Source organism: Arvicanthis niloticus, chromosome 30, assembly GCF_011762505.2.
Source record: "Arvicanthis niloticus isolate mArvNil1 chromosome 30, mArvNil1.pat.X, whole genome shotgun sequence".
Lineage (NCBI taxonomy): Eukaryota > Metazoa > Chordata > Mammalia > Rodentia > Muridae > Arvicanthis > Arvicanthis niloticus.
This window is the reverse complement of record NC_133438.1, coordinates 6998093-7018754: the sequence shown is the minus strand read 5'-3', so window position 1 is coordinate 7018754 and position 20662 is coordinate 6998093. Positions and strand designations below refer to the sequence as shown.

Below are 20662 nucleotides of genomic sequence, written 5' to 3'. Positions count from 1 at the left end.
AGACTTGCCTATAGGCCAAGTGAAGGCATTTTTAAACAATAAATAGATTAGGAGAGACTTGCCTATAGGCCAAGTGAAGGCATTTTTAAACAATAAATAGATTAGGAGAGACTTGCCTATAGGCCAAGTGAAGGCATTTTAAAAAAATATTTATCTCTTTATTTAATGTATATGAGTACACTGTAGCTGTCTTCAGACACACCAGAAGAGGGCATCAGATCTTATTATAGATGGTTGTGAGCCACTATATGGTTGCTGGGAGTTGAACTCAGGACCTCTGGAAGAGGAGTCAGTGCTCTTCTTAGACATTGAACCATCTCTCCAGCCCGTGAAGGCATTTTCTTAAATGAGTTCCTCTTTGCTCGTTATGTCTAGGTTTGTGTCAAGATGTCAAAACGAACCAGCACAATATGTATATTTCAATATTAAAATAAGCTCAGCACGACTTATATATTTATGCTATTTTTATAATACATTCGTATTTTTTTTATTGTTATATTTTGTGGCTCACATGTAAAATAGTAGCACTTTCAAGGGCAAGGGCACTGCCGCGAGATTGAGACAGAGGTGCTGCCCTGAATTCCCTGTTTTTACCAAGAGTCTTTGTTAAAACAAAAAGTGACAACTATGGTTACTCAATCAATGCTTTCGCTCTGGAAGGGGCAGCCTCGTTAATTCTTAGATTAACCAAGATGTCATCATAGCTCTTTGGTCGCCTAATCATCTCGCTGGTAAGTCCGCCCAGCTAAGCGCCGCTCTAGCCGGCCCGCTCATCTCTATTGCTTTCCTGCTTCTGATTGGCGCCGCCGCGAGCTGTGCGCGATGACGTCACTACAAGGCGACGTTGCTATAAGATCGCGTTCCGGCGGCCACGTTTCTCTTTGTCACGGGCCTGAGTTCGTAGGTGAGTGTTTTGGTTGTAGTTGAGTTCGTCTTTTAGGGGGTGATCGTGTAAGGTAACGGAGCCAATCGAATCATCATGAACACGCTGAGGAAGAGGGGTGGGAAGAAGGTGGCTGGAAGTTATTAAAACACGGTTGTGGAACAATCCCATTTTCAAATTTTCTAAGGTTCTCCCGAGAGCCGAGTTGGTACCGCCGAGTCCTAGCGGGGTTTGTTGCACATGCGCCACAAGGTTATATAGTTTTTTAAAACGACCCTTTACTGCGCAGGCGCAGCGGGCCTAGCGAAGTCAATATGCCGGTCGCCAGAAGCTGGGTTTGTCGCAAAACCTATGTGACCCCACGGAGACCCTTCGAGAAATCGCGTCTTGATCAGGAGCTAAAGTTGATTGGTGAGTGGCCAAAGTAGATTCGCCGATTGCGGGTCGGAGAAGAGTTAGGTAGCCACGATGTCTGTCTTCCACGTGCTCGTTCTGCAGAATCTTATGTGGCGCCAGATCCACAGAGGATTACAGTGTAGATTAGTTTTGTGTTCTCTAGTCGACATGCAAATGTAGTAACCCATGCCTCTGGCCCTGTGATTTCCTCCCAACCACGTGCAGGAGAGTATGGACTCCGGAACAAACGTGAGGTGTGGCGGGTCAAATTTACCCTGGCCAAGATCCGTAAGGCGGCCCGGGAGCTGTTGACACTGGACGAGAAGGATCCTCGGCGACTGTTTGAAGGTGTGTATAAGCGAGCCCATATTCAAAAGGAATGGTGGGTGTTGAGTTTTTAGGACGTGGGAGGCGTGACACGGAACAAGTTGGGCCAGGTGAGGATTGTTTGAGAACAGGGTCTTGGTGGTGATTAGCGTGGAACTCAAATGTTTAAGTTAGTCCGTCCATGAGCCACCTTCTCTTAAGGGAATTTTTCAGCAGAGATAGACGTTTTGGATTTACATGAGAATGGGAGCTGCAGGTATATGAGAATTAGAGAAGTGAGAGTCGCCCAGGCGGCTATCATTTTATAGTGAAACTATTTAGCCATGGTTAGGAAAAAGTCCTAGCATTTCGGAGTTGACGCTGCCTTAATTCATCAGATCCAGCATTTCCCATTGGTAGTGATTACCAGGAAGGGTCTGTTTCTTGATTGCCCCCCTTCAGATTAGAAACTGAAATACAAGCATGTGCCACAAGGATTCTTAGTTTTAGGTAGCATACGAGTAACGGTGTAACCTTTTCCGTGTGGGGGACATATTTTTGTATTTGGAAATTATGGAATGTTAGAGATTGAGCCTGAATTTTAGGGTTCTAGAAGATGTGGTGTGTTTTTGTAGTTTGGTTCTCTGTACTTAGGTTTCTTAACAGGTAACTGGGCCTACATACACAGTTTATTTAACTCCTGGGGGAATAGTCCGAGGAGTAGGTGTGTGTATGTGTGTATATATTTTGTTGGCCTTGTGGTACTGTGTAGTTAAGATTAAAGCTGAATGAAAAGCTGTAAGCCTGTGGAATGCCTGTTGGTAAAAGGGTGGCCCAGTGGCCATGTCAGTGTCTGAAGCTATCAGGCACATCACCGCCTTTTTTTTTTCCCTGAGCTCCCTGCAAAAATGAGTGAAAGCTGTAGTAATGTACCTTGGGAACACTGAAGTGTAAGGTCAGGCCACATTTGACTGCTACTCCCCCCATCACAGGCAATGCTCTACTGAGGCGACTTGTTCGAATTGGGGTGCTGGATGAGGGCAAGATGAAGCTGGATTACATCCTGGGCCTGAAGATTGAGGATTTCTTGGAGAGACGGCTGCAGACCCAGGTCTTTAAGCTGGGCCTGGCCAAATCTATCCACCATGCCCGAGTGCTCATCCGCCAGCGTCACATCAGGTGAGCCGCTGCCGGGCCTGTAAATCTTACTGTTTGCCTATCTGCTGTTGGTTTCCTTTGCTAAGCTGCTGTCCATATCTCCTGTGCAGCCTTTGGAGCTGACAAACTTGCTTGACAAAGCTTGCCCTTGAGGGTTCAGAATTGTGCCTGCAAACAGCTTATGGGGGAACTGGGGACAGCCTTGTTTCCCCATAGCCCAGCGCAAGGGTCACTGCGGCTCAAGCCGTACACCTTGTGAAGGTGTCTGCCAGGCAAGCAAGCAGCTGGACAGGTAACAGCTCTTGGTGCCCCCTTTGAGGGAGTGGATTGTTTGGAGTCAGTGTTGAGGTGACAAAGCAGTGTGGAGTTTGCTGTGTGAGGTACAATCTAGACATCACTGCTGTATTACTGCTTGACACTTCACCTGTTGATGATCCACCTGTCCGAAGTGACCAGGTTAAAATGGAAACTGCAAGCTTGTTGGCCCTTGTAGATGAGCACCAGTCATGACAGCTACACAGGGTAGCCTCTGATTTCTCCCTCACAAGCCTTCACTTATGGGCAGAGATGTACTATTGTCTGAGGAGGTTTGGGGCCACATGTCATTACAGTGTGGACAGGAAGCAAACGCAAAGCATTAGTGTGAGCACTCTGGTTTCCAGGTTACCATAGAGATCTGAGTCTGTGAGGTCCCAGTGCCAGTGAGCTTGCTGTCAAAGGACAGGACCAAATGGTTCAGTCTCTCACTTTGTCCTCTGAACCTGTTCTTCCCATTCAGGGTCCGCAAGCAGGTGGTGAACATCCCATCCTTCATTGTTCGTCTGGACTCCCAGAAGCACATTGACTTCTCCCTCCGTTCTCCTTATGGTGGTGGCCGCCCAGGCCGAGTGAAGAGGAAGAATGCCAAGAAAGGCCAGGGCGGTGCTGGAGCTGGGGACGATGAGGAAGAGGATTAAATTAATTCCCTGCTGCACTGGAAGATTGTCTGGTTTTCCAGTGCTCAAATAAAACAGAATTAATACTTGGTTTGTTGGTGTGCCTATGTAGTGAGTGCAACTTCTGCAGTGAAGCCCTACTACTTGTAGGCCGAGTTACTGTCCAGCTTAGTTTGTTAAATGTTCCCAAGAGGGGAGACACTTGGTTGCCAGATGTCACCTTCACTGTGATACAGTGGAAAGCTATATAAACCCAGACATTTGGAGCCAAATTCCAGTCTTAGTGAGATTGACTAGCTGAAAGCTTGCAGGGTGGCTTTACAAAAGCTTGCAAAAAATTACAAAGTTGTTTGTCTCAAGATGTGGTTTTGGTAAGCAGGAAGTAAGCTAGTGAGATGTTTGCCCAGGGCTGCTTAAGAAATGTTCCATCTAAAGCTTTGCGCTGTCATGGGCAGGAGGGTGGTTGTCTTCCTCATTCTCTACTTAGCCTTGCCGGGAAGCTGGAGTCAGATGGGAAGATACAGTTACACTATCTGAACTATGGGGAAATGAGGGCTGCTGGAAATCGAAAAAGCAACTGTAAGGATAGCTGCTTACACTGTAAGGAAGGCCATCTTCAATGCAGGAAGAACTACTGTAAAAGTGCTGTAAAGCAGCCATAGAATCTCAAGGCAATGGCAATTGACCCCTATCTGGAGGTCTGCCCGATGGTAATTTTTTTTGTTTTGTTTTTCGAGACAGGGTTTCTCTGTGTAGCCCTGGCTGTCCTGGAGCTCACTCTGTAGACCAGACTGGCCTCGAACTCCCAAGTGCTGGGATTAAAGGCGTGCGCCACCACCGGTAGTGTAAGTTCTTAAAACGGAAAAAAAAAATCAAAGGCAGAGAAGATGGCTCAGTAATATGTACAAAGGTATGAACCTGAATTTGGGTCCTCAGCACTGACTTTAAAAGCTGGGTGCTTGTGGGGAGAGGAAAAGAATAATGTTAAAAATAGTTTGTGAAAAAAGGTGTTGCTTTAAACCCAGTGCTGGGGGGTGGAGACAGGAAGATAACCAGGAGCTCCCTGGCCACCCAGCCTACCCAGATTCATGGGCTCTGGATTCAGAGTGATGCTGAATCCTGCCCCCTCCCTCCAAAAAGATGAAGAATCATTGAGAAAAAATACCCAGTGTTGCTGTGACTCCTCATGTATTCAAACGTGCACAACAGGTAAAGCTATAGACACTGGAAGATGGAAAGGGTACCCTGTGCTTATGAATCACCAGTGTAAAATGTCCATATGAACACAATCTCCATCAAGATTCCAATGACATTCTTCACAGAACTAGAAAATCCTAAACTGGGTGTGGTGATGGATGCCTATCACCACAACATTCTGAAGGCATTGCAATGACTTTGAGGCCAGTCTGGTCTACAGACTTCCAGGTTAGCTATCTAGAACCACAGCAACATAACCAGTGTCATTGCCACAAAACCAGGCACAGAACAGACAGAAAAGGACCCAGAGCTGGACAAGGTGGCACAAGCCTGTGAACTAGGCATTGAGAGGGTGGAACGAGATGATCAGAAGTTCAAGGTGGCAGCAGTTAAATAGCAAGTTTGAGGTCAGTTGGCTATATCAGTACATCTAATAATGAAACAAAGATTACAGAGGACCCAGAAGTAAATCTACTGAGGATAGAATTTAGTGTTCTGAATGGCATGCAGGTGCTCTAACCTACAAACCCTAGGCCTGCTTTTACCTTTTATCTTGGGACGGGGTCTCACTAAGTTGTACATAAGGGCCTTGAACTCACCCAGTAGCCAAGGCAGATTTTGTAGTTTCTATCCTTGTGACTCAGCCTCCAAAGTAGCTGGGATCTCAGGACTATGCTACCAGGCCAAGCTACTTGCTGTTTTCAAAACCAATATTAAAACAACAACAAAAAAGAAAAATAAATCCCAGTGTGGTAATATCCTTTAAAAAAAAATGTTCCTGAACCTTAATTTTGAATTTTTAAATTAATTTTTAACGGATCACATCTAGGTTGCTGTGAAAGAGCTTTCTAAGATTTCTAGTTTCCCAAAACTGAAGGAGGGGCCATCTGGAGACCATTCCACCTGGGTATCCGTACCATGTACAGTCACTTAAGCTAGACACTGATGTGGATGGCTGGAAGTGCATGCTGACAAGAACATGATATAGCTGTCTCCTTAGACGTCTGCCAGAAACTGACACATTCAGAGGACGATGCTCACAGCTAACCACTGATCTGTTCAAGGGTTTCCCAATGGAGAAGTTAGAAGACTGAAGGAGCAGAAAGGGTCTGTGACCCCATGAGGAGAGCAACAATACCAATCAACCAGAGGCCCCAGGGTCTAAACCACCAGCCTAGGAGCACATAGGGAGGGACCCATGACTCCAGCTGTATATGTAGGGGAGGATGGCCTTTTTGGGCATAGGTGGCAGAGGAGATTCTTGGTCCCATGAAGGATGAACACAGAGTAGGGGGGAATGTGAGGGGGGGGGGAGGGGGGAGTGGGGGTGGGGGGGTAGGTGCCGGCACAGCCTCATACAAGCATGAGGAGGGGGGATGGGATAGGAGGTTTCTGAGTGGTGGGGGGAAATGGGGTAAGGGGATAAAATCTGAAATGTAAACATAATACCCAATTAAAAAAAAAAAAGATTTCTAGTTTCCATGTTGGTTTTGTTAATGATTATTTTCTGGTCTGATAAACTATATTGGGTTCTGTTTCCTCTTTCTGTAGTTTCAGAATGTACTTCAAATATGCAAACATTTGGAAAAAAATCACCAGCAAAGCTTCCAGAAAGAGAATTTCCAAAGGGGAACTATTCTAGTAAGAGGATGTTCAATGTGTGGAAATCAACTCAGATTCTGTATTTATTAAGCAATAAAAATAACTTATTGACGTCAACGGATCTGTCCATTTTATGTACATCTCCTAAGATGTTCTTATAAAATTGTAGTGTTCTGCTGTTACTACTTTAAATGTAGGGAGACTTTGGAGATGGCTCTGTGGTTAAGAGCATGCACTGCTCCTGCAGAGAACCTGAGTTCAATTCCCAGCACCCACGGTGTGCAACTCAAAAACATATACCTCCAGCTCCAATATCCACTCGGTCCTCCATGAGCACTCATACACACATGGCATATATCCACACATATACACATACACACATGGCATATATCCACACATATACACATATACACATATACACATGGCATATATCCACACATATACACATACACACATATACACACACATACATACATACATACATACACACATACAACACATATACACACACACACATAAATAAAATATATCCTTAAGAAAATGACCTGAGGCCGGGCAGTGGTGACACATGCCTTTAATCCGAGCACTTGGAAGGCAGAGGCAGGCAGATTTCTGAGTAGGCCAGCCTGGTCTACAGCGTGAGTTCCAGGACAGCCAGGGATACACAGAGAAACCCTGTTTCAAAAAACCAAAATAAATAAATAAATAAATAAATAAATAAATAAAAAATAAAATAATGTGAATATAGGGTTGTATATGCCAGGAGCCAAGGCAGGGGGACAGCAAGTTTGAGGCCAGCCATCATAGGGTATACATCACCATACCAAGCTTTCATTTGTGGTTATTTTTTGTCTACTTTTTAATTGTTTTATTTACCTATTGGGTGTGGGAAGGACACCAGGACTTAGGTAGAGGTGAGAGAAGAATTCTCCCAGTCGGTTTTTTCCTTCCACTGTTCCTGATGACTGAATGTAGTATGACAGTCCTGGTGGCAAATGCCTTTACCTACTGAGCCATCTCAGTGAGCAAGCACCGAGATCTGCCTGCCTCTCCCTCCTTAGTGCTGAGATTGAAACTGCACTTCTAAGCTTGGCCTATTTATTTATTTTAAACAGGGGACTAGTGTGTTCCAGGCTGCTCTCTTTCCTAGGCTATGTAGCTGAAGATGGCCTTGAACTCTTGACCCTCCTTTCCACTCTAAAATGCTGGGATTTCAGCTGTGTTCTACCCTGGCCATGGGTGGCTAATGTTTAAAACATGTCTCACTCTGTAGCTCCAGGCTGGCATGAAATTCACTAGATATCCCACCATGGTCACAAAACAAAATTCCCCTCCTCAGCCTCCCATTTGTTGGAGTTATGCTGTTCAACTGTGCCTGTAAATTTTCTCATTTCCCGACTTTGTTGAGAAATATCGTTAAAGTTAGCACTCAATGTAAAACCTTCCCTTTTATTTCATTTCTAATTTTCACTTGATTATTGAGAAATCTCTGGCTTTATTTCCAAACTGATATTACTCAAAGTGCAGTCAGGTTTCCAAAAGTTCCCAGAGTCCCTTGGAGGTCTCTGTTAGTCATCCTGGGAGGCAGAGGGTCATTGCTCCTTGTCCTTGGGAACAGCCCCCACACGAGCAGTTGCTAGAGCAGCATATACAGTTGGCTCCTCTGGGGCTTCCCCTGCCTGAGAGAGAGGAGGTGCAGCTGTCCCCTGTCTGAGTGTCCTGCTGCACAGCTGGGCATAGGTCACATCCTGGGGCTCCTCAGGTTCGGCAACCTGGAGTTGGAGAGGGTGACAGGAAGATACATGCTTGGCTTGGGGAAAACTTGAAGGTCTGTGGAGGATAGGACCCACCTGACTGTCAACTTCTCGGCCCTCTTCTGCTTGTTCATATTCTGTGTCCAGCTGTTCCCTTGACATGACAGAAGGTGAAACAGCTCCTGCCCTCCTGAGCCTGGAGGGTTTCACCTGGGCATATGTCTCTCCCTGGGGATCTTCCTCAGGTAGTCTCTGTAGCAGAGAAGTAGTGAGGTATGTATGTTTTCTTGTTCCCCTGGGGACCTCCTCTGGACAGTTTTCATAACATAACCAGAATGACCTGTTTCAAATACTGTCTCTCTGATGGAAACTTCCTGGGCTTCCTTCCTACAGTTCTGGCTTAACCTGACATTCTAACCCTTGATGTCTTGGCTCTAGAGACACAATTCATCTTCCTGAAAACGTGTTTCTGGGGGTTAGAGAGATGGCTCCATGATTAAGAGCACTGGCAGCTCTTGCAGAGGACCTGGGTTTGGGTCTGAGAACCCTCAGAGAGGCTTACAATCATCTGTAACTCTAGTTCCAGGGTATCTGACATGCTCTTCTGGCCTCTGTGAGCATCATGCAGGTATGTGATACAGAGATGTTTCTTTTGTTCTGTATCCCCTGCCAGGAGTTGCTGTCTCTTAGATATCTCTATGGGCTTCTCCATTCAGGCTTTCCCCTCAGAGGACAACCAGACATTTGCCAAAGAGTCAGAAAGGGGACAAGGGCTGAAAGACATGTGGTCCCAGGAAAATCAGGAGAGAGTGAGGCGTAGTACACAGGGGACAGTTGCTGGCAGAAGGGAGGGAGTAGTCAGCTGTGGATATTACCGAGAGCTGATGGAGGGAGAAGAAGACCCTTGGACTAAACTGAGCCCTAAGTTTTAGGACTGTATATGGGGACAGAGACCTTACCCGACTCTCCAGCTCCACACTATCCTCAGTTTGCGTGTCCTCCACTGAAGCATCTGTCACAGCAGAACAAACAGAATGTCTCCTGACCAGAGTCTAGGGATGTCTTAGACTCCTAGTTTCCTGCCTTGCTCCGGGTGGGGACAGAGAACCAGGGAAAGTGGTGACATCCCTGTGCAGTTCAGACCCACACAGTGAAGCCCCCAGGATGTCCCCAACACCTCTGCAATTCTGAAACTTCAGACATCTCCCCTCCCAGGACCCTCTTTCTCTTACAAAGGCTTTCTTCCTGGGTGGCAGCAGCTGGGTTTGACCTGGAGGGACAGGGAGATGTCACTTAGCAGTGAGGTATGTCAGGCAGGCAGGGGTCAAGGTCTCTAACTGTGATTTACCTCTTCTGGGGTTTTCTGTCCCTGGTTATGGGCTCTGCGGCTCCTGCAGGAAGTTGTAATTCTTTCTCTTTTTGGGCTGCAAGGGAGAGGAGTCTCAGCTAGGAGGATGGGAAGCCCCTCCCTAGGCATGTGCAGGGAAAGAAGGAAAGAAACTTTACAACACAAGGGTAAGTGAGCAAATGTCCCAGAACATGTTAAAGTTCACAGAATGTCTGACACTGCACAGGTTCTGAGACAAATTGCCCTCTGGACTGAGATCTGCACATGTTTTTAATCTACCCCACCCCAATGTGAGGTTTCCCTATGGCTGGTGTCTTGAGCCCCCACTGGGATGTTCACAGGGGAATCCACTACCTCCTGAGACCCAAGTTACACATACCCTCCTCACCATCCTTCCTGAATTTTCCCTGATGTCTTCTTCGGAGAAGGATGAGGATGAGGATGAAGAGGAACAGGAGGAAGGCCGCAGACACTCCAATCAGAGCCTTTAGGTACCTTTGCAGTCCTGAAGCACAAGTGACATCATGTTTGGGGACCATTGCTGCTTACCTGAACACCTACTGTGTGAAAGGTACATGCTGGGTTTCTGCACACATCATCTCCCAACCTCACAATCATGTACCACGGAACTGTGTCTTTTCTTCTCCAGCCAGTTCACCTGCCTCAGGTCACCTGACTGGAAGTAGCAGCACTGGGAGTTGAACCCAGGGACTCTGACTTCCAGCCCTGCTTTCTGCACCGGAGCTGAGTGCAATGAGTTGGAGAGAAGAAGCCTGAATGCTGAGCCATGGCTAGGTATCGCACCCTTACTCATGTTGCCACACTGTGTGTCTGTACTCCTCCAGAATCAAGTTCTGGAGGCCTTCTTTGTCAGAAGAGGTCACAACCAAGGCAAGCACAGAAACAACAACAAACAATACAAACAAAACAGGCAACCAATCAAAACACAAAAACAAAATTAAAAAATCAAATAAATTAAAATATATGGACCAGGCTTCTATTTATACTAAGAGGAAGAGCAGCCTAGAAACAGAAGGACTTGACTCAGTCAGATCTCTAGAAGCAGCTGTATCAAGACTCTAACTAGCCATTGTTTATCTGGGCCCATATTTTAACAGTGTTTAATACCGTTCTGAGACCTGACTTCATGCAGGTGACAGGGGCCATGCAGAACTTTAGGGGCAGAATGGGGAACTGAGTGTCTGTGTTCCCTGCTTTTACAATCCCAATCCATCCCCAATGCTGAGCGTAAATATTTCTCTCTGAGCACCCCCTCTGTCGCCCAACCTCTATGCCCCAGCCTCTGTGGTCTCTGTTGGATCTTTGTTTGCCTCCTACATTCACAAGCTGAAGTGAGAGAGAAATGGGAACTTTGGTGGGACAAGAGCTTCCAGGCAGCCTGGGGTTGGAGCATACTCCCTGCACAGAGGTGCCTGATACTTACCATCTGTTGTCATGGACGTTGTGGGCGGCAAGGTAGAGGTTCTGATGGGTCCTAGGAAACAGAAGAAGAAGAGGATGAGGTGCAAACCAGGATCCTTACTCTGTTCACTGTCCTTGATCTGCCCTGTAACCTTCCTGAGATCCTCATATTCTCTACTCCAAACCTGGATTGCAATCGAGGACTGAGTGGACATTACTCAAAGGACCACTGCTGACATCCACTCCTCTGCCACGGCAAGTGTCTTCTGACAAAACCTCCTTTTCTCTCCTCAATCTCACCCAAGTCAAGAGCTCTGCCACAGTGTGGGATATGACTCATGCTGAGATGTCAGGATCACCTCACCTGAGACTGTGAGCTCCACAGGGACACTGGCATGTGACAACAGGTAGAGAGATGAGTCTTGAGAACCATAGCACCTGTAGGTGCCTGAGAGATGGGAGGTCACAGCATTCATGGAGAATTCTGCCTGGAACTGCCGATCTTGGAACTTTGATTTTAGTCGCAGGGGTGGCTGGGCTGATCCCTCCTTGGACAGAATGAAAGCGTCCACACTGTACACTGACCAACACAGCAGGGTCACATTCTCTCCTGAGTGTACTGTGGAGTTAGGCTTCACTGAGAGGGAAGGAGTGACACGGAACTGTCCTGAAGAGAAGAAGGATGATGAGAGGCTGGCTTTCTTGTTCTGAGCTCAAACCACACAAGATTCCACCCTGAGAACCTGTGTCTCTGTCTCTTTTCTGACTGAGCTCAGCTCCTGCTTTCCTCTTCCTGTATCTTTTCCTGCCTAAGATTCCTGTCTCTCATCTGAGCCCTCAGCTCCTCAGCTCCCCCATGAGATCCTGAGCAGAGGCCTGATTTAATCTTTGTAGAGAGGCCTGAGCATACTATCTGATTTAATCTCTGTAGATCCTCACCTGTGATCAGGATGTCCAGGGCATCACTGGACACTGACCACTCAGAGCTGAGGTTGTGTGCACCATAGCATCTGAATTGGCCTCCAGTGGAGGGGCTCACACGGCCGAGTGTGAAGTTGGCCATGGAGACGCCAGTGTCGGTCCTCTGACTAGGGTGCTGCATGATGTTAGATTCTCCCACCTTGTACAGAGCAAATCTGTCATAGTTGATGTCAGAGCAACACTGCAGGGTGAGGCTCATTCCAGGGTCTAGGATATGGCCTTGGTGAGTGAGCAGAGAGGGCTTCTTGGACAGTCCTAGAGGGACGGTAACAATGACTGAGGATTTGGCTTTTACCAAACAACTTTGACCTCCCATCCTGCCTAACACGTCACAGCTTCTCCCCAAGCAGGGCTGTGATTGGGAACACAGGCTCCCCATTTAGTTCTTCTCTACCTGCAACTCTGCAGAGGGGCCGTCCATTGCAAAGGGTTTAGGGTCTCAGAAGATGACAGGTGAATAACAAGAAGGGACTTACCTGAGATAAGTATTTGTTGGAGCTCACTGGGTACTGACCACAGCTGTGAGGCATGCTCATAGTAACCGTAACATCTGAATGTCCCTGTGTAGTTTGGGGTCATGGGTCCCATAAAAAACAGGGCTTCATACAGTCCACTAGAATGATTATACTGTGTGTCCAGTGAGCTGGTGAATTTCTGAACTTCCTTGGTGAGAGTGAATTTATCATAGTGCCTAAGTGAGGCACACTGGAGTGTCATGTTCCCTCCTACTGTCACCACAGGGCTGGGAAGTACTGACAGCATGGGTTTATAGTAGCCATAGTTTCCTAGGAGAGAAGGAGGCAGTCTGTCACATGTTCTCAAACTGTCACAATGTTCTCATGGAACACTGTGGGAGGGGAATACTCCTGAGAGCAGAGCCTGGGATTAAGAATCTGACTGTCCCCTCACCTGTCACCACCATCTCCAGGGTGTCACTGGGCTCTGACCAACCAGCTGAGCTGTAACAGTAACAGTGATATTGCCCTGCATGCTCTTCTGTCACAGAAGGGATGAAGAACTTGCCCTTGTTCCTAGGCTCCTGTGATGTCTTTGTGCTCCAGGTTTCTTGGCTTCCCTCCTTATTCAGAAAACATATTTCTGCATCCAGGTTCCCCTGACACCAGATGGTCATGGCTCTTCTGGAGGGGATCACAGAGCCTGGTTCAGCCTTGATGGTTGGTTTTTGGAGGTTCCCTATATAGAATTAGGAGAGAAGCACATATTTGTGTTTGAAAGTGGCACAGAGAACATTCTACAGTGGATGTTGCTTTCTTCTTTTTAATTTATTCTTCTCTCATACAATACACAGGAAGACAGCCTCCCATCCTCTCCTCATTCCTAATATCACACAATCGTCCCCACTTTCCTTTATCCCCAGATTCACTGTTCCTCCATTTCCTTTCAGAAAATAGAAGGCTTTTAAGTGACATATACTGAATGTGGCATAGCAAGATGCAAGAACATTAGGCACATACCCTCATATTAAGACTGGACAAGGCAAACCACTAGGACCAAAAAGATTCCATGTGTAGGCAAAAGTGTCAGAGACATCTCCACTCCCACTGAACCTGAAGCAAGCCAGGTGATTGTGGCAAACACATTTAATCTGTGCACTCAGGAGATGAAGCCAGGTGGATCTCTGAGTTGGAGGCCAGTCTGGTCTACAGAGTGATGTCCAGGACAGTAAACAAGGAGTACATAGTGAAATACAACCCCCTGCAGCCAAACAACAACAACAACAACAACAACAACAACAACAACACAAAACCATGCAAAACAACCACAGCATGTATGCAGAGATCCCAGGACAGACCCATGCAGACTCTGTGAGCCCTGATGATTTGTGCTTAGCCGGTTCTGTGTTCTCCTGGCTGAGTTCTCCAGGTGCCCTCAACCTCTCTAGCCACTACCATCCTTCCTCTCTCTGTTCTTCCAGATTTCCTGAACTCTAGTGGATTGTGCTAAAGCTGGTCCAGATTAACAGAAGGCCTCATGAAGAACCATCTCCTTACTGGGAACTCTGGGCTTTGCTGTCACCCTCAGCCTTTCATTCTGTGTCTTGGGTCCAACTGTTTCCTGTGCTGTGTGTCAAAGTTTTATAGAGCCCTGGATTCTCACATACACACATACCAAGTGCTCTCTGAGTGACTGCATCATTTCAATATCATTCTGTGGAAATGGTGGGGTTCGTTACCTGAGACTAGAAGCTCCAGGGGTTCACTAGGATCTGACCACACCTGTGGTTTGTTCTTGTCATAGCTGTAGCATCTGTATATCCATCTCTGGTTGGGGGTCACAGGGCCCACAGAGAACAGGGCCTGGAACTTCCCAGTAGACTGGTTATACTGTGAGTCTTGTCTCCAGGAGAGCTTCTGTGGTCCTTCTACTATCAGAATGAAGCTGTGATAATACTGCCTGGACTCACACTGGAGGGTGACATACTCTCCTGAGGTCACCACAGGGCTGGTTTGTGCTGAAAGGCTGGGTTTCCCGTAGGCTCCTAGGAGAGAAGGGGTAATGAGGTAAATGTCGTCAGCCCTCATTATCCTCCTTGGCTCCTCTGATTTGGAGTGTGGATGGGTGGGCATTGCTGTTAACAGACCCAAGTCTGGACAGTCAAAACCTGAGGTCTGGGACCCTGTGTGTTCTCTCACCTGTCACCACAAGCTCCAGAGAGTCACTGAAGTCTGATGATTTACCCTGGGTCCTATAGGAACATTGATATTGCCCTGCATTTTGATGGTCTACATACGACAATGAGAATTCAGTCTTGTTTTCTGGTTTCTGTTGGTTGTTTGTGACTCTTGCATATAGCTGGCCATTTTTATAGAGCATGTACTTGTTGGCTCCAATGGTCCCCTCACACAAGAAGGTCACTTTAGTCCTCATTGAGACCACAGAGTCTGGGTGTGCTCTGAGGATAGGCTTAGGGAGGGACCCTGCAAGTAACAGAGCAGATAAGATTCAGGTCACCCACCTGCAGATTGCAGTCCTTAACCCCATGGCGTTCCAGACACCCCCAGGAATAACACATGTGGTGTTTTCCACCATCACTGCCCAGGCATGGCTCTTGGATAGGAAGAGAAGAGCATTTCAGGAGGGCTGCAGACACACTCACCTTTCAGTACTGGGATCGAGAGGCTCAGAGTCAGTCCTGGAAGAGAGTTCTTTGTAAGAGATTTGTCCCTAAGGTTGAGCAAGTCCTCCCCTCTGCAGAACTGCCTGAGACCCTGGGGTCTCCTGATGGGTGAGTGCTGAGCTACAGGTCCTGATCATTTCTAGACCTCAGTGTCCCCTCCCCCTCTTCACATCTCACCAAGACAGAGCAGGGCTGTGAAGGTGAAGGTCATGGCATCTCCTCTCAGAGGCTGCAACTGTGCTTGAGGGCAGAGCTCCAGAGCCCTCCTGAAGGGATTGGAAACAGGGTGTGGCCCTGGAGGCAGGGCTGTCCTTATGACATGGTCACATTTCCTCAGCCCCACAGGAAGGGGAAATTCTCTCCTCAGACTCTGTACTCTGACTTCCTCAATGCTGTGACTAGGCCAGGCAGTAGACCCTCTGCAATCAGGTCTTACACAGATGACATTTCCTCAGCTCACCATGTCTTCCTCACCTGTGCTCATCACTGTCAGAGCCATGCTGTAGCAGACACGTGTGAACATTTCACACAACAGTACAAATTTAAGTGTGGTTTTGCTTTGTTCTTTTTTACCATTTTTACATTAAATATTTCCTTTTTTCAACATTTTTGATGTTTCTGAGTAGGGTCCTGCTGTGTATAACTGCTTGGAATGAGATTTACAGCTTTTTTTTACAGTCTCAAATGATTCATTAGCATTGGGCACTATAATTTCTGTTTGTTTTTTTTCACATTTGTATTTTCCTTTACAATTTTAGAGATTCACATTTTTATTTATTACTGTAGTGTTTATTTTTTGTGTCTGTATATTTGTTTGTGTATGTACATGCATTTGTGTCAAAGCACATGTGTGGAGGTCAGAATATAATTTCAATAATAAATTTTTCTTTTATCATATTGATCCTGTCAATCAGAGTCAGGTTAAGTTGGCAGCAGGCCCTTATATACTGAGCCATGTCACTGTCTCTACACTTATGATCATAGTTTTTCTAAGTCCTTCTGCTTAGTCAACAAATTATGTGGTCATGAGCATTCTGGTGCAAACTGCTCTCCAGGTTTATTTGAGTTGTTTTGAATAATGGTTGTTGGTGTCTGAATATGGCAGGATTCCTGCTGAAGTTCAGCACACAGTGGTGCAGGCATGGGCAGCCTTTGTGAGCGCCACTGTATCATTGTGTTGCAGTTGTAAAGTTGAGAAGCTGGCAGTGGGGTTGCTGGAGGATGACAGCACATGGGCCAGCACCAAGTGCAGGGTGGATCTTTCTGGATGCTGTAGTCAGCCAGGGTTGTGTTTCCCTCCATCTGCTGGTGGGAAATCTCAGCAGCTGCTAGAGTTTTAATGACAGGACTTCTTGGTCCTGGATCTCAGTCTTGACATCCTCAGTGGTGTCACTGAAGTCAACCTCAAAAATGATAGACTTGCCCTTCAGTGCCTTGCCAAATGTTGACATGTTCGTGTCTGCATGGTGGCACAGTTCAAGAGAAAGAATTCAGTAAAATTATATTTTTCCTGTGTATTTTTTTGTGTTAGGGATTGATGGATTAGCCGCCAGTGTTTTAAGCACATACTCTACCAGTGACCTACACGGCAGTTTTACTCTGTAGTTTTCAATGTTTGGTGTTTTAATTTTTCTCTGTTATCTTTTTTCCTATGCTGATGGGTTTAGTTATCTTTTGGTTGTATTGAGACAGTCGCTGGTATGTAGTCCTGGTTGTCCTCGACCTGGTTATATAGACCAGGCTAAACTGGACCTCATAGAGATCTCCTCCCTATGCTTCCCAAGGACAGGGATTAGAGATGTGGGCCACACGATGAGTCTTGTGTTTACAATTTAAAGTTTCTAAAATTTTATTGCTGTATATATTGTGTTAACTGAGTCTTCATCCCTTCATCTTCCCTTTCCCTTACCTTGTCCATCTGCTTACCCTCCTTACAAACCTGGATTTCTTTTTGGTTCTTCCCCTGAACTTCTGGTTTTTAAAAATGTGCTGCTCAATCCCATGAGAGTTCTCATTTTCCCTTTCATTTAATAAATTTGTGTATTCTTTTTTCTTTTTCTTTCTCTTTTCCTGTGGCCGAGGTGCTTCTTGATGCTCTTAACCATTGGGCCATCTCTCTATTTCTGAGTAAATCTTCATGACATTATCTTTTGCCAATTATCTGATTTTTTTCTTTTGTCCTCAGGTTGTCTTATTTTTCTTCTGGTGTAACAAGTGCATTACTCCAAATCTCATTGACATTTAAGTTTATGTCTGGTATCAATCTTTACTAGATTACCATCGCTGTTTCTTCCTCATTTTTAGAAATCAGTTGTTTAAAATGGTAAGCCATGGGTTTTGATTTAACTCTTTCTCAAACTATTTCCCCTTCCATTGCCCTTCAGACACATCTAATTATCTGTTCTTTCCTTCTTGTATTCAGTGCAGTGTGTGCTATCTTTACATAATTAGCCAAACCTGTAATGAAAACCGACTCTCTCTTTTCCAGGAACTCTTAGGTTCCAGTAGCTCATCACCTAAGGGTGGGATCTCTCATTTTTCCATCCCCATGCTGACTTTACTGTGTATTGGGCTTTTATTGGTCTTTACATACTGTCACAACACTGTGAGCTCATCTGTGCAACCTTTCAGCAGTGTTCAGAGAATAGTCTTCTTGTAGTCATCCATCACCTCTGGGTCTTAAGATTTTTCAGCCTCCATTTTTATAATGATCCCAAGCTAAGACTGTGTTCTCTGAGGAAAGTCTTCTAACTCAGCATCACTTTGAAGGATGGGCCCAGGGGCAACCAGTTACTTAATATTTTCCCCTTTTGTTTCTGAACCTAGAAATCATCCATGTTGTTTATCGTGTGGCTGTTTATATATGTCATCTATTAAATGAGAAATGTGATAAATTGGTAAAGTACTTGTTTGGTTTCCTCAGAGGCCTGGGTTTGATCTCCAGCTCTGCATATTTCTGCATATTTCTGATGTGGTGGCTCCTATCTGTGATTTCATTCCCCACCTCTAGGACTTAAGAGGATTAGAGTTTTAGGTAGTTACACAGTGAGCTTGAGTCAGCCCAGGATATATCAGGCCATTTCCCATAAAACCCCAAAAAAGTTCCCTAGAGTATGGAGTATGTGATGGACAGTATTAACTACAGTTTATGCCTGGGTTTGTCTTCAAAACATTAATGATCAGTATATTTACTATATAAATCCCAGACTCGAAGTATATGCCAATTTTTTATATCCCTGTCTGTTTTTCTGTTTTTGTTCTTTTTTTGTTTTTGTTTTTTTTCTTAGTTAGTTAGTTAGTTAGTTAGTTTGTTTCGAGATAAGGTATCTCTGTACAGCCCTGGCTGTCCTGGAACTCACTCTGTAGACCAGGCTGGCCTCGAACTCAGATATCCACCTGCCTCTGCCTCCCAAGTGCTGGGATTAAAGGTGTGCACCACCACTGCCCGGATTCATATCCCTTTCTAAGGGGCAGATTTTTTCCTAACTCTCACACCCCATCTCATGAACTCTGTGAACTGTTGTGCCCCGTGAGTCACATAGCTATGGTTCCTCTTTTCTGACCAGTTGTTTTCTTGACCTGATAATAAGTGATGGGTCATGTCATGTGAACCTGTAAGACTTGCATTCAGTGCTGTGAGCTCAGTCTCACCATTCTCCCCACAGGAATGAATCTCAAAAGGAAAATGTGCTGCCCTCTCCTGGTTAGATTATCCATGTGAGGAACTTAACTCACATGTCTTATAGGCACACAGGGCCTCTCATCACTCTTCTGTGATGCTGATGGGTCAGATGCAGAGAGCTGGCAGAAACATCACACTTGTTAGTGGATATGAACTCCTTAGGACATTGTGTCATGCTTTCTCTCCAACATTGCCCATGGACTCCCATTGATATCACCCCACATATGTCAGTCTCTGGGCACATAGTGAGAAGGACTCTGCTTGGCTAGACCTACATAGACTCCCCATATACTTCACTTTCACAGGCTTCCAGCCTTAACATGATGCCCCTCACTGGTTTCAGTTCTCACTCTCTGCCCTCTCCCACCTTCCTCTTCCCACATCTTGTTGCCATTCCTATTTCCCTCCTCATCTTTTCTCCTACCAATCTCTAATGAATATTTAGGTTCCCCTTCTGAGTGAGAATCGAACAGCCTCTCTTGAGACCTCTTTATTACCTTGTTTCTTTGGGTCTGTGGATTGTAGTGTGGTTTCTGCCCTTCATAGCTAATGTCCACTTATAACCGAATACGTACCATATATGTCTTTCTGGTTCTGGGTTTCTTCACTCAAAATGGTATTCTCAGGTTCCATTCATTTGTGTGCAATATTTGTGATGGTTCTGTTTTCATTAGCTGAATACTATTCCATTGTGTTGATGTTCTAAATTTTTTAATCCATTCTTCAGATGAGGTTCGTCTAGGTTGTTTCCAGTTCCTGGCTATTATGAATAAAGCTGCTATGAACACTAATGATCTACTGTCCCTGTGATATTGTGTGGCACTGTTTGAGTATATGCCCAGGTATGGAAAGGCTGAGTCTCGATGCAAACCTATTTCTAATCTTCTGAGAAACCATTAAATTGATTTCCAAAGTGGTTGTCCATGTTTGTTCTCCCTCCAACAATGGCGGAGTGTTCACCTTTCTTCACATCCTCACCAGCATGCATTATCACTTGAGGTTTTTTTATTTAATCATTTTTTATAGTCCAGACTTTATCCCCCTCCCAGTCTACCATCTGACTGTTTCAAATCCCATATGTCCTCTCCACCCATACCCCATCTCTGTCTCCACGAGCATGTCTCCACCTCTCCAACACTACTTCACCAGACCTCCCCATACTTTGGGTCTTACACTCTCTTGAAGATTAGATGCATCTTCTCTGACTGAACCCAGATCTAGCAGTCTTCTACTGTATTTGTGTTGGGAGCCTGATATCAGCTGGTTTATGCTGCCTGTTTGTTGGCTCTGTTTCTGAGAGATCACTGAGGTCTAGGTTAGTTGAGAGTGCTGGTCTTTCTATAGGGTCACCCTCCTCCTCAGCTTCTTCCAGATTTTCTCTAATTCAACCACAGGTCTCAGCAGCTTCTGTGCATTGATTGGGAGTAAATATCTTCATCTGACTCAACTGCTTGATGGGTCTTTTGAAGGGCAATCATGATAGGCCCCTTGTTGTGAGCACTCCACAGCTTCAGTAATAGTGTCAGGCCTTGGGGGATCCCAATTTGGGCCTTTCACTGGGTGCCCTTTTCCTCAGGCTCTTTGCCATTTTTGTCCCTATAATTCTTTCAGACAGGAACACTTCTGGGTCAGAGTTTTTGACTGTGGGATGGCAGCCTTATCCCTCACTTGATGGCCTCTCTTTCTACTGGAGGTAGGCTCTACAAGTTTCTTGTCTCCACTGTAGGGCCTTTCATGTAAATTCCTTCTCTTCAAGTCCTGAGAGTCTCTCACCTTCCTGGTCTCTGGTACTTTCTGGAGCATTCACTGACCTCCTACCTCCTGAGGTTGCCTGTTTTCATTCTTTCTGCTGGCCCTCA

General features: G+C 45.8%; 2 protein-coding genes across 3 annotated transcripts; one reads left to right on the top strand and one right to left on the bottom strand.

The window, feature by feature from the left end:
- Window positions 1–798: 798 nt before the first annotated feature.
- Rps9 (ribosomal protein S9) lies at window positions 799–3769 on the top strand. The gene is made up of 5 exons (XM_076927814.1): window positions 799–904; window positions 1173–1294; window positions 1505–1627; window positions 2578–2764; window positions 3522–3769. The coding sequence occupies exons 2-5, from the start codon at window positions 1198–1200 to the stop codon at window positions 3697–3699; spliced, it is 585 nt and encodes a 194-aa protein (XP_076783929.1). The 5' UTR covers window positions 799–904; window positions 1173–1197; the 3' UTR covers window positions 3700–3769.
- A 4137-nt stretch (window positions 3770–7906) lies between these two features.
- LOC143440884 (paired immunoglobulin-like receptor B) lies at window positions 7907–15429 on the bottom strand. 2 transcript variants are annotated; one of them, XM_076927789.1, is made up of 15 exons: window positions 15299–15429; window positions 15101–15136; window positions 14637–14921; window positions 14177–14482; window positions 12892–13176; window positions 12459–12767; window positions 11941–12237; window positions 11366–11668; window positions 11024–11074; window positions 9959–10084; window positions 9580–9655; window positions 9464–9501; window positions 9191–9243; window positions 8328–8483; window positions 7907–8249 (listed from the first exon to the last, which is right to left on the bottom strand). In XM_076927789.1, exons 1-15 carry the CDS (start codon window positions 15330–15332, stop codon window positions 8070–8072), a joined length of 2535 nt encoding a protein of 844 aa, XP_076783904.1. In that variant the 5' UTR covers window positions 15333–15429; the 3' UTR covers window positions 7907–8069. The 2 variants fall into 2 exon arrangements, with proteins under 2 accessions (XP_076783904.1, XP_076783905.1); XM_076927790.1 differs by having other exon boundaries at window positions 9968–10084.
- Window positions 15430–20662: the final 5233 nt, after the last annotated feature.

Excerpts from the sequence above, each read along its gene's own strand:
- Rps9 (XM_076927814.1), top strand. The coding sequence starts at position 1,198 with ATGCCGGTCGCCAGAAGCTGGGTTTGTCGCAAAACCTATGTGACCCCA. Across the intron at positions 1,295-1,504 it reads TCAGGAGCTAAAGTTGATTG|GAGAGTATGGACTCCGGAAC; the intron begins GTGAGTGGCCAA and ends AACCACGTGCAG. Across the intron at positions 1,628-2,577 it reads TCCTCGGCGACTGTTTGAAG|GCAATGCTCTACTGAGGCGA; the intron begins GTGTGTATAAGC and ends CCCCCATCACAG.
- LOC143440884 (XM_076927789.1), bottom strand. The coding sequence starts at position 15,332 with ATGACCTTCACCTTCACAGCCCTGCTCTGTCTTG. Across the intron at positions 9,656-9,958 it reads CAGGAAGGATGGTGAGGAGG|CCCAAAAAGAGAAAGAATTA; the intron begins GTATGTGTAACT and ends TCTCCCTTGCAG. Across the intron at positions 9,244-9,463 it reads CACCCAGGAAGAAAGCCTTT|ATGCTTCAGTGGAGGACACG; the intron begins GTAAGAGAAAGA and ends CTGCTGTGACAG.